Raw genomic sequence first — 14,904 nt, 5'->3', positions numbered from 1 at the left:
AGTTTACCTATTACAAAATTGTGAGTCACACAAAAATGAGAACGATGAAAAATATATATTTTATAACATGAGATTCACTCGAGATTTACCTAATATATCTACAGAGTGCCGTTTCATGCATTTCGTCCCTATAAAAAACAAAAGCATTACTGCACTCATCAGTTTGATGTCAGTCAAGTTGAAATTTGTATGCTGAAACCTAAATCAAAACAGTTTGCGCTCTCGTAGTTTAGGGCCAGATTCTAGGATATGACTGAAATAAAACTATTTCCGTAAAGAAATCAAATGGCGCCAATGTCACGGGATTAAACACTTCTTTTATTGGATACATGTACTCGGGTTTCGTTTCTTTGTGTACAACGGTACCCGAAGGTGATTTATGTGTATTGTATTATATTTTGAAATAGTGAGTTCGGCTCATCCCATGCCGCACCTGCGAAGTGTTCTTGATGGGACGAACCGAATGCCTACAATGCACAAACTATGTGTATACATAGCTCACCGTACGTAAATTCCTTTACAGTGCGGATAGGTCTTGTCAGCCGGCAGTGTACTGATGACTGAGTGTATCTCCGTACATGTAATTTGTTAGCCGTGGTCTAATTGTGGAGTTCCTGAAACCCAGTGTATCCTTCGTGACTGTAAAGATAAGTTATATAGCTGTCCCTCTTTTTTATCACGATACTTTCGCTACCTGAGTGAATGCATTTTACTATATGAATAACATTTTACATCGTTTACTACCTGAGTAAACTATATCCATCGTTTCATTGTGAAATCATTGTGAATCAGTCACCCCTTGTCTTTGTATTTGCTAAATTAATTTATTTGTATTTTTCATCACTAAGTCTATGCGTTATGTTATTTTAATCCATTATTTGGATTATATATAGACGCACATCCTCATAATTAGTTGCTCATTCAAGTCAGCCATTATTAAACATTATATTTATATCATCGTCAAAAGTGTTATGCTGTAAATCCGAAAAATCCCACCCGGTTATCTTATTACAACCGAAAATCATCGCCAGGACAAAAAGGTAAAAAGAGTAAAAAAACACACTCTAAATCAAATTTGATAGGTCCACAATGTATAATTGATATATTTTATGACTTGATCCTCGAAATAAATGGGGATCCGAATAAAATACAAAATAGTTGGTGTCTTGCATTTCATACGATTAGCACAATTGTTGCTAATCTTTTCTGAGTCTAATTCATGGACCGAATTGTCACCGTACCGTTATATCCACATTACAAGTTGTAATTGAGGTTTTGGCAAAAACATACTCTACTTGTGCATTATTGTAAAACATAATTCCAGAGAGGGCAATATCTCGCAGAGAAAATGCAAAGACACTAGCATAATCAACGCTGTAGTTCTCATCGCGATGCCCCAGTATAATTACAAAGGAAAATATAATAAGTACGAACATTTATGTTATAATAAAATTATGATACACATAATGTGAGGTTTTAATACAAAACTGTTAATAGATTTGCCATCATTCACTTGATCGTATTGAACGGAATAGAAAACTGAGTAAATGGATGAAAATAACAAATCGGGTGTTGTAAAATTTGTTTGCATTTTGTTCATCATGATCATGGTTGTAATACCACCAATGTTACATATTATTCATTCGTTTGGATAAATTCTGTAAAAGGTCATTATTTGTTAAACAGTATTTTGTAGAAGTTACATTTGAAACACGGATCTTAGCTATAGCTTGCAGTGGTTCCTAGAAAGCGATTATAACCACCTATGCGAACAATTCTATAACAAAATCGGTATTTTAGTGAAAAAAGTTCAAGATTTTAAACCTGTCTTAAACTAGTTTGGAAACGTTTGGGAATCTTTAGAATGTAAATATATAAAAGAATAATCTTTGTATAATAAATCAATTTCTTTTCAAATGTAAGGTCGCCATTGATCTGTTGTAATTGTTTTATAAAACAGATTTCATTTAGATTAAAGTACTCTGAATGATATCAGCTAATCTAATCAAGACCATGTGACTATTAAAAAGAAGATTACTTATCTCAAAGCCGACAATGATGATTGTCTCTTAAACGTACGATTCAGGTATATCAGTTGTTAGTAATCCATTAAAATAGTCTTAAGGTAATAATTAAAACATTTCAGTACAAAATTTGAGCACATATTTATGACTTTCAAGGAAAACGATCGATTGCAACAAGGCACTTCTGTTTCAAGAAAGAGTAATATGAGATAATGTAATTAGCAATGCATTCCGACTGACTCATATGATCATATATATGTGTGTGTGTGTGTCTGTCTGTGCGTGTGCGTGTGCGTGTGTGTGTGTGTGATGTGATTTTGATTTTTAACGTAGCTTTAACAATGTTTCAATCATAGCGCAACCATGTCGGCAATGTGGCAGTTTATAGTGATGTCTACCACTGGGGCATCATGGCGCAGACGTGTAGCATGATGTTCCAACCAGTCACATTATCCGGACACCAGGCCGACCAGTCCTAACACTAACCTCTTAATGCTGAACGTCAAGCGAGGCAGCTGTTAGTACCATTTTTGTAAGTCTCTTGTATGACTCGGCCGGGAATCAAAACCACGGCCGCCCTTATATATATATATATATATATATATATATATATATATATATATATATATATATATATATATATATATATATATATATATATATATATATATATATATATAGTCACAAGCAATTGACAACAGCGCGAATTCAAAACGGTTTCTCTTCGTATCGAGCTAAGCAAACTTTTCGTCAGGGAAAGAAAACCCAACAATTTCAATATTCGTCAACGTATTGAATGGTACAGATATTGCATGTCATAAGATACATTCGATTATTTGAGCAACATCCCCACAAGTACAATAAACCAAACGCAAAGTAACGGATCACATTTGAAATCGTTATGTTATTTTACACAACTTACAGCAGTTCTGTTCGTCAGTTCCATTCATACAGTCGCTGTAATGGTCACAAATAGATGTTTTATGCAGGCAAATACTGAACAGTCCATCTTCGTTTGCAACGTGACAAAGGAATTCGGTGTCTATATCGCAAGAGGCTGGAAAAAATGTTTCCTTTTATTACATCTCGAACGGTGCTAGCTGTTATTGCAGCAAACGTGCATATATATATATATATATATATATATATATATATATATATATATATATATATATATATATATATAATTGTACAATGCCGCCTTATATTTTATATCTATTATTATGTAAAATAAAGTTATATTATTAATTACAACAATATCTTGTTACGGATTCGAACGATATAATTCATTCGAGATAGGCACTGATTCTTTGCAGTGATTAACAGCGCATATGAATTTATATTCAGTAACGAAGGTATACACATAGAAGAATACTCCATAAATTGACATTCGTATCTCAAACAGTGATAAGAGACTTATCCACGGATAAAACATTTGAAATCAGGATTGTGTTAAGCAGAATTCTCTAGAATAGCGCAGTTATAATCAACTACTTTATACGGATTTGATTCCTGCTTCCAACGAATTATTTCCCTCAGACCTAATTGATCAAGCTCACGCCGTCACGAATGAAAACATGCATTCAGAACAACATCAATAGAACATTTCCCATTTTGTTTTTCTCATCAGTATACCTTACATTTCCAAATATAAATGTGCGTTCATTGATGCTTCCCTATTGAGTGACCTAATGGAGTTATGTTTTCCTTCATTTTTGTGTGCAACCTAAGCTTCAGCACATGTGTGTTTACACATATTTGATGTTATTAAATAATTGTCAGTAGGGTAAAATAATAAGGTATATGATTTTACATACACTGAGGATCACAGTTGGAGATATGCACGGCGTCAAGAGCGAGCTCAAACATCGACCCCAAGACGTTGAATCCAATATAATATCGACCAATTGGTATTCGCACTGATCTTTCTTGCCATGTGGCCTGTGATCCATATGTTGTAAAAATATAATCCAAATCAGCCACATGACCGTCCTTATTGTACAGCTTTACATTCATCTCCATATAGCTGTCGACGTAGAAGGCGACAGAATAATTCAATTGGCACATGTAGTTGTAGCTGGTAAAATTTGGCGATAACAATTGAACATCTGAACTCATGTATTCATAAGCTCCTCCAGTCACCATGAATGACCCTGCAAATTTAAAGAAAACAACAAAAAACGTTATTGGCGCGATCACCGCTGACAATCGAGACCTTTGGGTTGATATCCCTATATAACTGTATAACTTCATATGTAGAATAAGACTGTCGAGATTCAAGGAGGGACAGAAAACATTTAATTAAGAAATACGTTTAAGACTCTTAAACTCTAAATAAGAACAAACAAGCAAGGAAGGAAACATGCTTATTTCACCAATAATCTTGTCTGAAATCCCTACAAAGATCACGTAAGTGAGAAGGCATAAAAGTGTCTGCTTTAGTTGCTAGTAAGAATGGCAAAATGTATGTTTACACGTTTGCATCTTGAATTACCTCAAAATGTACATTCTTAGTTCAGCAAATCCAAATTACATTAACCATGTCATGAGTTCCAAAATGTGATTACACACCGATAAATTGTACTGCAATGTCAGATACATTTTCAATTTCAATTACATTGTAATTAAGGCACACAAAATGAAATGACCATGATATTCCATTGTGTCTTTTTGATAATTTCAGTTGAAATAAGTAATGCTTGTCCACACTATGATTCCGAACAATCAGTGGCATAACAGAAACACAGAGTCAATATGTGCTCCCTGTTCAAATCAAATGCACTTCGTATCGAATTGATATAGCTAATAAACAAATTCCATCGCAAGCGGAAACGCAAGCCGAGTATAATCTTCGACAGATAAAACCCACCCATCCTTTCCAGACAAGCTGGAAAAAATGTTGCAATGCGCATTCATTCCACATTATGACTCTAAATTTCAATTATAATAGACCGAAACGATAATTCTTGTTTAAACTAATTTCGAGCTCGGGGCGAAGTTCAAATGTCGCTGGGCGGTCATACGTGCACATTAATAATGTTATTGTGCAATGATGGATGCACGGTTGTGTATTTATTTTGATTGCAGCATGAGTTCAATTACGTTGTTTCTTGTAGTGTATTCTTATCATTATTAATTGTTAGGTAGAAAATAACAAATTGAGTACATACTTGTAAGTTTACTGAATTTGTATGGGGAAATATGAATTCTTCTTTTCGGATTGATACTTCTCTCCCAAGTTCTTGCAGTATGATAAAGAAAAATCTTTCATATTTCATCATTATTATGCAGTATCCTATAATTATCTTTTAATGTTATCTTAGGGCTCATTGTCTATTGTTTTCATTATAAATATGACTCAGTTGTATGTATTTTTCCGATGGATTTTGTCGTAATCGTTTAATGTCACGTCGGCACAACAGGTGATCTAGACTTAGTGTATTTGATTTTCCCAGACGACCAGTGTTAAATAATGTTTTTGTTTCTTGCATATTGTCGTATTGATAAATAACTTGCGAACCAATTAATGAATCTTTTATGACATTTTCGAACCTAAGATTTGTTATGTCTTAGTTATTGACCAGCTGACACTGGTTAAATAATACTATTAAATTGATTACAGCTGAATATGAATTTCATTTCTACGTGCCAATTTATGCATTTTCTTCCATATTTTATGACACTTTGTAGAGCTATATAAAATAATATTTACCTCTAATTTGTTTTCTATAACAATTTCGAAAGTTGTCCTCGTCATAATAATATTAGTAACCCACCTGTGTTGGATCGTTCAAAACCATATAACAAAACTAACAGATCCGAAACGAAAAACGCCTAAGTTTTAAAATATTTGTTCGAAATTCAGTTTTATGTGACAATGATCATTCGTCTAAAACACGCGACCACCTTTGAATTTTTACGTCATGCCATACCATTGATTTGCATGGTTCAAACTAGCTCATTGTATACCTTTAATTATAATATTATCATGTTGAAATTAATTTTATATTGTGCTTAAGTAAGCAAATCAAAGCATACATGCAAGTATAAAACTGCATACAAATATGTACGTACCTCTACATGTATGTATTGACATATAAACATATTATTTAACACGGCGAAGTCTCCCAGATATGAATGGCCCAACTTCACGTTTACGGGTGATTTTTTATGGCCTGGATACAGTGTTGCCAAGAAAAAAAAAGATAGTTGACCCATATTACAATGATGTTACCTGAGATAGAAATAAATAGTAGTTTAAATGAGTTCTATTTTTTTCATAAATTGTTAAACGAATAAACTCGGGGGACATAATAACCATACTAATTTCATTTTATAGATGTTGACATAGAAAGTATAAACAGTGATTCATATGAAAACATATTTTGTAAAATGTCAGTCAAATATATTTAACTAACCATCAGATCCAAATTTCTGGTCATTGATCATGTTATTTCCCATCATATATGGGGCCTCCACTAGTCTCCATACGTTATATCCGTATTTATCTTTATTGTAATATCCGCAAAAGCCTTCTTCAAAATCACATGTTGCGTTGAACGCTAAAGAAAGAAAAATGAATAAATTAACATTATACATAAAAATCTTATTGTGGTAAATTCAGATTTCTTCTCTCATTTCAGTGACATAGATTGGTGCATGCATGTAGTAATATAGTACTCGCTCTTTGTATCTAACAATCTATGTATTTCGTAAATTGTCGGTTTGTACGTCACATTAAATAATTTGATAGGTCCAAAAAAGAATAATTGCGATGTTTTGACTTCATCTACCAAATATAATGCAGAATCCAAATAAAACAAACTAGTCGGTGCCTTGCATAGCATAAGATTGGCAAAATTGTTACCAATCTTTTCTTCTGAGTCCAATCTTTTCTGACTCAATTGTCACCCCACAGTTTTACACACATTCCCAGTTGTAATTGAGGTTTTGACAAAAATATAATCTACTTGTTCATTATTGTACAACATAATTCCAGACAAAGCTAAATTTTGTCACAGAAAATACAAAGTCACTAGCATAATCAATGCCGTAGTTCTAGTCGCGATGTTCCAGTATAATTAAAATTAAGAATAGAATACGTACGTACATCCATGTTATAATGAAAAATTGATGCACATTATGAGAGGGTTTATTTCATGACTGCTAATAGTTTTGCCATTCTTCACTTGATCGCATTGAACGGAATAGACGACTAAGCAAGTGATTCAAAATAGGCGGGTGTTGTAAAATTTTTGAGTTCCATTTCTTTGCGTTTTATTCATCAGGATTATGGTCGTATGTTACTAATTGGACTGGATAAAGGTTTTTCAAGGTCATCGTTTGTTCCATGCATTATTTTGTAGAAGCAACTTAAGTGTCATTACATTGAAAGATGAATTTTAATTATAGCTAGCAAATATATATATATATATATATATATATATATATAATCCATGACAGAAAAATCCATCAGCCATATATATATATATATATATATATATATATATATATATATATATATATATATATATATATATATATATATTATATAATATAATATAGTATTAATAATAATAATAAATTAAAAACAACAGTATTAACTAGTAAATAACTAGCCTGAGCGTTTTCGACTCTTTAATGAGTCTATTTCAAAGCACAAACAACATAATCAAGACAAGCAAATAAAGCAGCAAAACGGTTATGATTACAAAATCTTACATGGCTGTTTCTAAAGTAATTAAACTTTTAACTTTATTATATTTCAACTAGTTTATTTCAACCTCTTGATTATACTGGAACATAGTTTTGTTGACCTAGACATCTGTTATTTTATGTAACTTTATATCGCTGAAACTATATCACGGATATTTCATTGCTATAGTGTCATTATAGGGTATTTAGCAAATTTAGAGAATTATTTAATCTATAATGTGTCACCTGCAAAAGAAAATTGTATTTGTTCGTGATAGTATTTTCTAGTCGTCTTGGTTTATAATGCTTGGTTTTAATGTTCTAAGACGGCGTATCCAGTAAGATTCATTTTCTTTCCTGGTTTGGGAACTCCAGTTGAGGCTGTAAGCAATTGCAATACGTGTTATATCAGTCAAAGGGCAAGCAGTGGAGGATACGTGTTCTGCGGCCGGACTTCTGTATAGCTTTTATCATCCACTCAGATCTATGAAGGTTGATCCTTTTGTAAAGGATTATAGAGCTGTCTTATAATTTATTATATTAGCCTATGTGAATATATATTCACAATCATTGACAACGGCGCGAATTCAATAATATGTTCCTCCGTTCCGAGTTAAACACACTTTTATAGTGGGAATAAAATCCCCCAAAAATCCCATATTCACCAACATATTGAATGGCACAGATCGTGCATCACTTAAAATAGGTTGTATTATTGGCAAAACATCACACATACACACACACACACACACACACACACACACACATACATATATATATATATATATATATATATATATATATATATATATATATATATATATATATATATATATATCCGAATATCTATCTATCTATCCATATATATATATATATATATATATATATATATATATATATATATATATATCTGACATGTACTACATTAAACCTAGCGCTAAGTAACTGATCACATTTGAAATCATTATATTATTGTACACAACTTACAGCAGTTCTGTTCGTCAGTTCCATTCATACAATCGCTGTAATGGTCACAAATGGATGTTTTATGCAGGCAAATACTGAATAGTCCATCTTCGTTTGCAACGTGACAAAGGAATTCGGTGTCTATATCGCAAGAGGCTGGAAAAAATGTTTCATTTACATTTTCGGTCAACGTTGTCAAAATATATTTTATTATTCTTCTTTAATAAATTGGAACTAATACTACACGTTTATCTTGGATATAATTCGCTTTATGTCTAGTTATAATACTACAAACAAATATTATGCACACTAATTGTCCTTTTGTATTTATGCACGTATGTCTATCGTGTTCAGTTGAGATATCTGAATCGTGTATTAATATAAATCAACCTATGTATGTATGTAGGTAGGTAGGTAGGTAGGTAGGCAGGCAGGTAGGTAGGTGGGTTGGTAGGTAGGTATGTAGGTAGGTATGTTTGTATGTATGTTAGAGATCACTTGGGTTAAGTCACGTGCCATACCTTTGATCACAAAGGTATTTAATTTCGTGGATTTCCTTAGTATTATTTATTCAGACTGACTAGAAATATAGTAATATTCTGTGAAGCTTCAATTCTGAGTTTATCCTTTAGTCTCTGTGGATTATAAATGTAGTGGATTAAGAATATTATGCTAATATACCGATATATAACGATGGCGATGCGTAAGTGAACTAATGTACATTCCTACAGAAGTTACCAACTATACGCTGAAATATAGTCTGCAATATTTAATATTTGTGACCAAAGTAAATATACTATTTGTCTACTCTGTTTCATATTACAAATACACTTGGATGTAGTTGTACCTAAACAGCAAAATAGTCTGCTGTGTCGGAAAATATCGCTATATTCGAAAAGAAATAATAAATTATTTTAATGAGTTTGGTAGTAAAATTTGTCCGATCGACACTAATCTGGACTTAACATAATAGACATTCCAATAATCACAATTCAAAACTTGATATACTGAGAAAAGCGTTATAAAATATTACCTTCAAAAATTGTATCGTCTCTAAAATTAGACTGATGGTCATAAAATAAATACTTACGGCACCTCTTTAAAACAGCAAGATGGAAATAAAAAATGATCTAAAGAAAAAAAAATGTCAATAATCTAAGAGCGAGAAAGCATATAGAAAGAAAAAAATATTCTCATTACAATTAAGAATAAGAACTTAAACAATATAACCTATTTTCTTGATAAAGAGAACGAATCATAGACGGCCTATCTTGCCAGATTCAATGATGCTTACAAGAAGCTGAAGGACAAATTGAATGAGCTAGGACTCTATCAACATAGATGAATGAGACAAAAGGAAACTACAGATAAGTACATTAAAAAAGTTAAATCTGCTGAATAGTAAACTGCAGTCGGTAACAGCGATTGATATCAGCTAAGCCAATCGACTTGGAAGGTTTGACAAAAATGCCAATAGACCTATCATCGGCAAACTCCTTTCACAGGAGACAAAACTTGATGTTGTAAAGAAAGTGAAAATAAAGAAGAAGAGATATATAATCATAATGGAGTTCACAATGACACCTACATAGTTTCGTCACAAATTAGCGGAATATAATTTTGCTAGAACACTATTTCGTATACATAAAAAAGTTTAAAGAAAAAAAAGAAAATGAACTTGTACAGCAAGTACTGTACTTAGAAAATGGACTACATTGGTACTCATAAGCTATAAATATTGGGGTTCTAAATAAATATAGCTTGAAATTATGCGAACAATGTCTCGATAACTTTTTATTTTATACAGTGTAATGTTTGTAGAAGAGGGCGGGACTTCAGCAAGTTAAGTCTCCCCACCAAAAAAAATCTATATGAATAAAATACTGCAAAATTAATTACAGATTAAAATACAAATAATACTGGTCAATTATATTTCTAGGGATAGCTAAAGAGAAGAATAATAATCTGTATTATTGGTAAAAAGAGGTAGAGGATATAAACGTAGAGATTCATATTAATACCATACAAGTATTATTCTTTTCCAAGAGCATTCTTTACGGTCAGAAGGCATAAGCGCTTGCTTCTTTGCGAAGTATGAAAAAAGCCCACGACCGGAGGGTTTCACAACTTAATTTTTTAATTCGCTTGGATTGACATTAGGGAATTTGTAATTACAACAATTTTTGTAGTATATCAAACAGGGGCATTCTCAACTTTTTTAGGACGCGGCAATACATTTTTGCGTACCTAAGGAGGATCATAAAGCAGTTCTATATGAAATGGAGCATAATTGCTATACTGAAGGTTGTATAGAAATCGGCATCAGGAGATATTGCTAAAAGAATCAAGGCGTTATTGAATGAAATAATATCTAACAATCAACATGGTTTTGTACAAGGAAGATATATCGGCAAAACACGAGGATAGTATAAGATATTATGCAAATTACACAAGAGGTACAAATTACAGGTGTACATTTGATACTCGATTCTGAGAAATAAAACTTCATTCTATTTCATCCAAATGTATTCCTAATGTGCTAGAATGCTTTTATTCTGGTCCAGATTTAAGGCATTGGTATCAAACGTTGTACATTATTATCTTATCGCCAGATTTACAAAATGCATTCTATTTCAATATTTGCAAGGGTTATAGACAAGGTGATACACTATTCACATATATCTTATCATTATGTGGCAAATATTGTTTATCAATTTAAATGATAATCAACTATAAAAAGTTATTGTCAGTCTGCTTATGATACTACTTTATTTCTTGATGATTCTTTTCAGTCTTTGCAATCCAATACTGAAGTATAAAACTTCTTTGCAAGATATTCAGGACTGAAATTTAACATTGCCAAACGAAGATCGGTTGGATTAGGTAGCAAGATGTTCAATGCGGAAACATTTAATCACATGTTAAATTTATGGTGGATGACTTAATTTATACAATCAGGTTTACGGTTGATTTAGATAAATAGTAAAGATGAAACAAATATCAATAATTACAAATTGTTTCAAACATTGAGAAAAGCTTCCCTTAATACCAGTTGGAAAGGAAACAGTTCTGAAAGCTTCAAATGTTCCGAAGATTAATTGTGTGTTCATTGTGTTACTAAATCAAGGAATTGAATGAATTATATTTTGCAAATGTAGAAGTCACATGTGATACAATTACAAGAGAAGTGGTGTACCAAACCTTTTCTAAATGTAGCTTGGTAATGATTAACATACAAAATAAGTTTCGCTTTCAGAAGAACATGGATTTGAAGAATTAATTGATAAAATAGTCGAGTAGTTTGTTTCTTGGAATATGAAATATACTAAGTAAAATACCATTTTCAATCATGACATAATAATGTGATGACATTAATCAAAGAGACAAATGCTTTTATTGGTTTGAAAATTATTATCAGAGACACGTTTACCCCAGAAATGAAATCTTATGAAAACAAATTTACGGATGAACTCACTTGAAAGGTTGAAGGATCTAACAAATTTCAAGAAGAACAGATATAACATTAGACTATTTACAATGGTGATATTTTTAAACATCAAAGGGGCTATTGTTGATTTGCATAGATTTAAAGGGATTTATGGTCTCAGAACAAATACACTTATTATTAATAATCTCCTAATACAAAACGATGTAGAAACCTTTACACCGCTCCGGTGGACTAGTGATTAGATCCTGGTCTTCGGATTAGGTAGATCTTGGGTTCGATCCCCGGCTGAGTCATACCAAGGTCTTATAAAACTGGTATTAACAGGTGCCTCGCTTGACCTTCAGGATTAAGAGGTTGGTGTTAGCACTGGTAGGCCTGGTGTCAGGATAATATGACTGGGTCCGCGTCTTGATGCCCCAATGCTAAATAACACTACAAACTGCCAAATTGCAGACATCGTAGTGATATGACTAAACAAATGTTAAAGCTACGTTACAAATCCAAATCATAACACTTTAAACACACAGAGACCGTTATAAACTACTTTATATATATATATATATATATATATATATATATATATATATATATATATATATATATATATGTATATATATATATATATATATATGTATCCAAGCGTATATACTTATATATTGGATGCATTATTATGTGAAATAACATTCTATTGATAATTACACAAAACAATTTTACGGATTCGAAAGATATAATTCATTCGATTTAGGTTTGGATTCCGTGCAATGATTAACCGCACAAATGAATTTCTATTTAGAAACGAAGGGTATACACATGAAGCAATAATCTATAAATTGACGGTTGTATATGAAACAGTGAGAAAAGTCTTTAGGCCCGGATAAAAGAGTTGAAATGAAGTTAAGCAGACTTCTCTAGAATATCACAAGTATAATCAAGTACGCTATACCAGTTTCATTCCTGTTATTAACGAATTATAACGATCTAACCTATTTGATCACGTTTGTGCGATTCCATATACATCTATTGCATGCAAAAATACAATTAAACCACTTCAATAGAACATCAGTTTCCTCTTTGTGGTCTTTAGTATACTTTGTATTTCTTAAGAAAAATATGCGTTCATTTATGCTTGCCTAATGAGTGACCTTTCTTGCACAGGCGTTTTCCTTTTCATTTCTGTGTGCAATATAAGCTTCGAAACATTTGTGTTTACATATATTTCATGTTAATAAATAATTGTCAGTAGGGTAAAATGACAAGTTATGTGCTTTTACATACATTGAGGATCACAGTTGGAGATATGTACGGCGTCAAGGGCGAGCTCAAACATCGACCCATAGACGTTGAATCCAATATAATATCGACCAATTGGTATTCGCACTGATCTTTCTTGCCATGTGGCCTGTGATCCATAGCTGGTATAAATAAAATCCAAATCAGTGACCTGACCGTCCTTATGGTACAGATGTACGTTCATCCACATATAGCTGTCGACGTAGAAGGCGACAGAATAATTCAAATGGCACATGTAGTTGTAGCTGGTAAAATTTGGCGAGAAAAGTTCAACATCTGACCTAAGGTAATCATAGGTTCTCCCAACCAGCATGAATGACCCTGCAAATTAAAAAATGAACAATAAACAAAAACAACAACTTTATTGACTAAAACACCTCGGAACATCGAGATCTTGGGGTTTATATCCCTATAAGCATATAATAACAGATGTAGAATAAGAGTATCGAGGTTCAAGGAGCGATTTAAAACATTAAATTAAGAAATACTTTTAAAACTCTTACACTCTAAAGTAAAACCTAACAAGCGAGGTTGGAAGCATGCCTATTTCACCCATACTTTTAGCCGTTCCGTTTAGTAAGGTAATTGTCAATGGTGTATCTTTATAACGGACGATTAAGTTACAGTAATGGTTTTACATTTTAGACTAAACGATGGTATTTATAATCCTGATTATGATACTGCGTTTCCATGTTTAACTTTGCGTCCGAAATCTTCATAAAATTAATTCAGTTGCACACTGAAAATAGCAAATGTAATTGTCAATTTGAAGAATACGCTGTTCGTCTCTTTTAAATAGAACAAGCCGAATAGGTATTTATTTGTCAAGCGCTCTTATTATACTCTTGCACATTCCATCAGCAATCGTTCATTAGTAATCGACGTGGTTCTTTAATAACATAGGTAGGGACCAGCTAAAAGCAGAGTATCATCATCTTCAGTGGTTCTTTTGTAATAAGAATTAGAGCGAAACAATCAAAATGAATGAACATTGCCATATCTCACTTTCTTTGTCCCTTTCCCTCTGTGTATATATATATATATATATATATATATATATATATATATATATATATATATATATATATATGCACACAAAATCTTCGTATGCGTGTTGTTCTGAGTCAGCGGATAGAACAAGTTTGACATGGTACATGGATCCGTCGGGGCCGTAAATAAGTAATGTCAAACGTTTACATTATAAAGCGAGCTCATTCGCCTATCTCCGTAAAAGACTGGTATGCTAATATAACATAGCTCCTTTAACTGCTTTTTAAATAATTTTAGATTTACGGAAGGAATGAATTTGATTTATAAAACTTCCATTCATTGCTTTGCAAAATACATACGAGCGAACGTCGAATTAAGCACGACAATTATTTGAATCCGGATGTTGTAAGTAAATATGGATCAAACATATGTATCGAACAAGTATGAACGACAAAAACTGGTATGCTATATCTAGAGTAGGAAGTAAAGATT

The 14,904-nt window shown here is 32.3% G+C and overlaps 1 protein-coding gene across 1 annotated transcript in view; it reads right to left on the bottom strand.

Annotated features, from left to right (window-relative positions):
- LOC149783473 (MAM and LDL-receptor class A domain-containing protein 2-like) overlaps nucleotides 1-14,904 on the bottom strand; it is a 173,174-nt gene that overhangs the window by 114,686 nt on the left and 43,584 nt on the right. The window contains exons 33-37 of the mRNA XM_089931714.1: nucleotides 13,408-13,743; nucleotides 8,706-8,840; nucleotides 6,443-6,586; nucleotides 3,842-4,177; nucleotides 2,947-3,081 (exon numbers count right to left, since the gene is read on the bottom strand). Coding sequence (XP_089787840.1) covers nucleotides 2,947-3,081; nucleotides 3,842-4,177; nucleotides 6,443-6,586; nucleotides 8,706-8,840; nucleotides 13,408-13,743 — 1,086 coding nt within the window. The remainder of the gene's footprint in view (nucleotides 1-2,946; nucleotides 3,082-3,841; nucleotides 4,178-6,442; nucleotides 6,587-8,705; nucleotides 8,841-13,407; nucleotides 13,744-14,904) is intronic.

Source organism: Sinohyriopsis cumingii, chromosome 14, assembly GCF_028554795.1.
Source record: "Sinohyriopsis cumingii isolate HCF-2022 chromosome 14, ASM2855479v2, whole genome shotgun sequence".
NCBI lineage: Eukaryota > Metazoa > Mollusca > Bivalvia > Unionida > Unionidae > Sinohyriopsis > Sinohyriopsis cumingii.
This window is presented reverse-complemented; position numbering and strand designations above follow the sequence as displayed.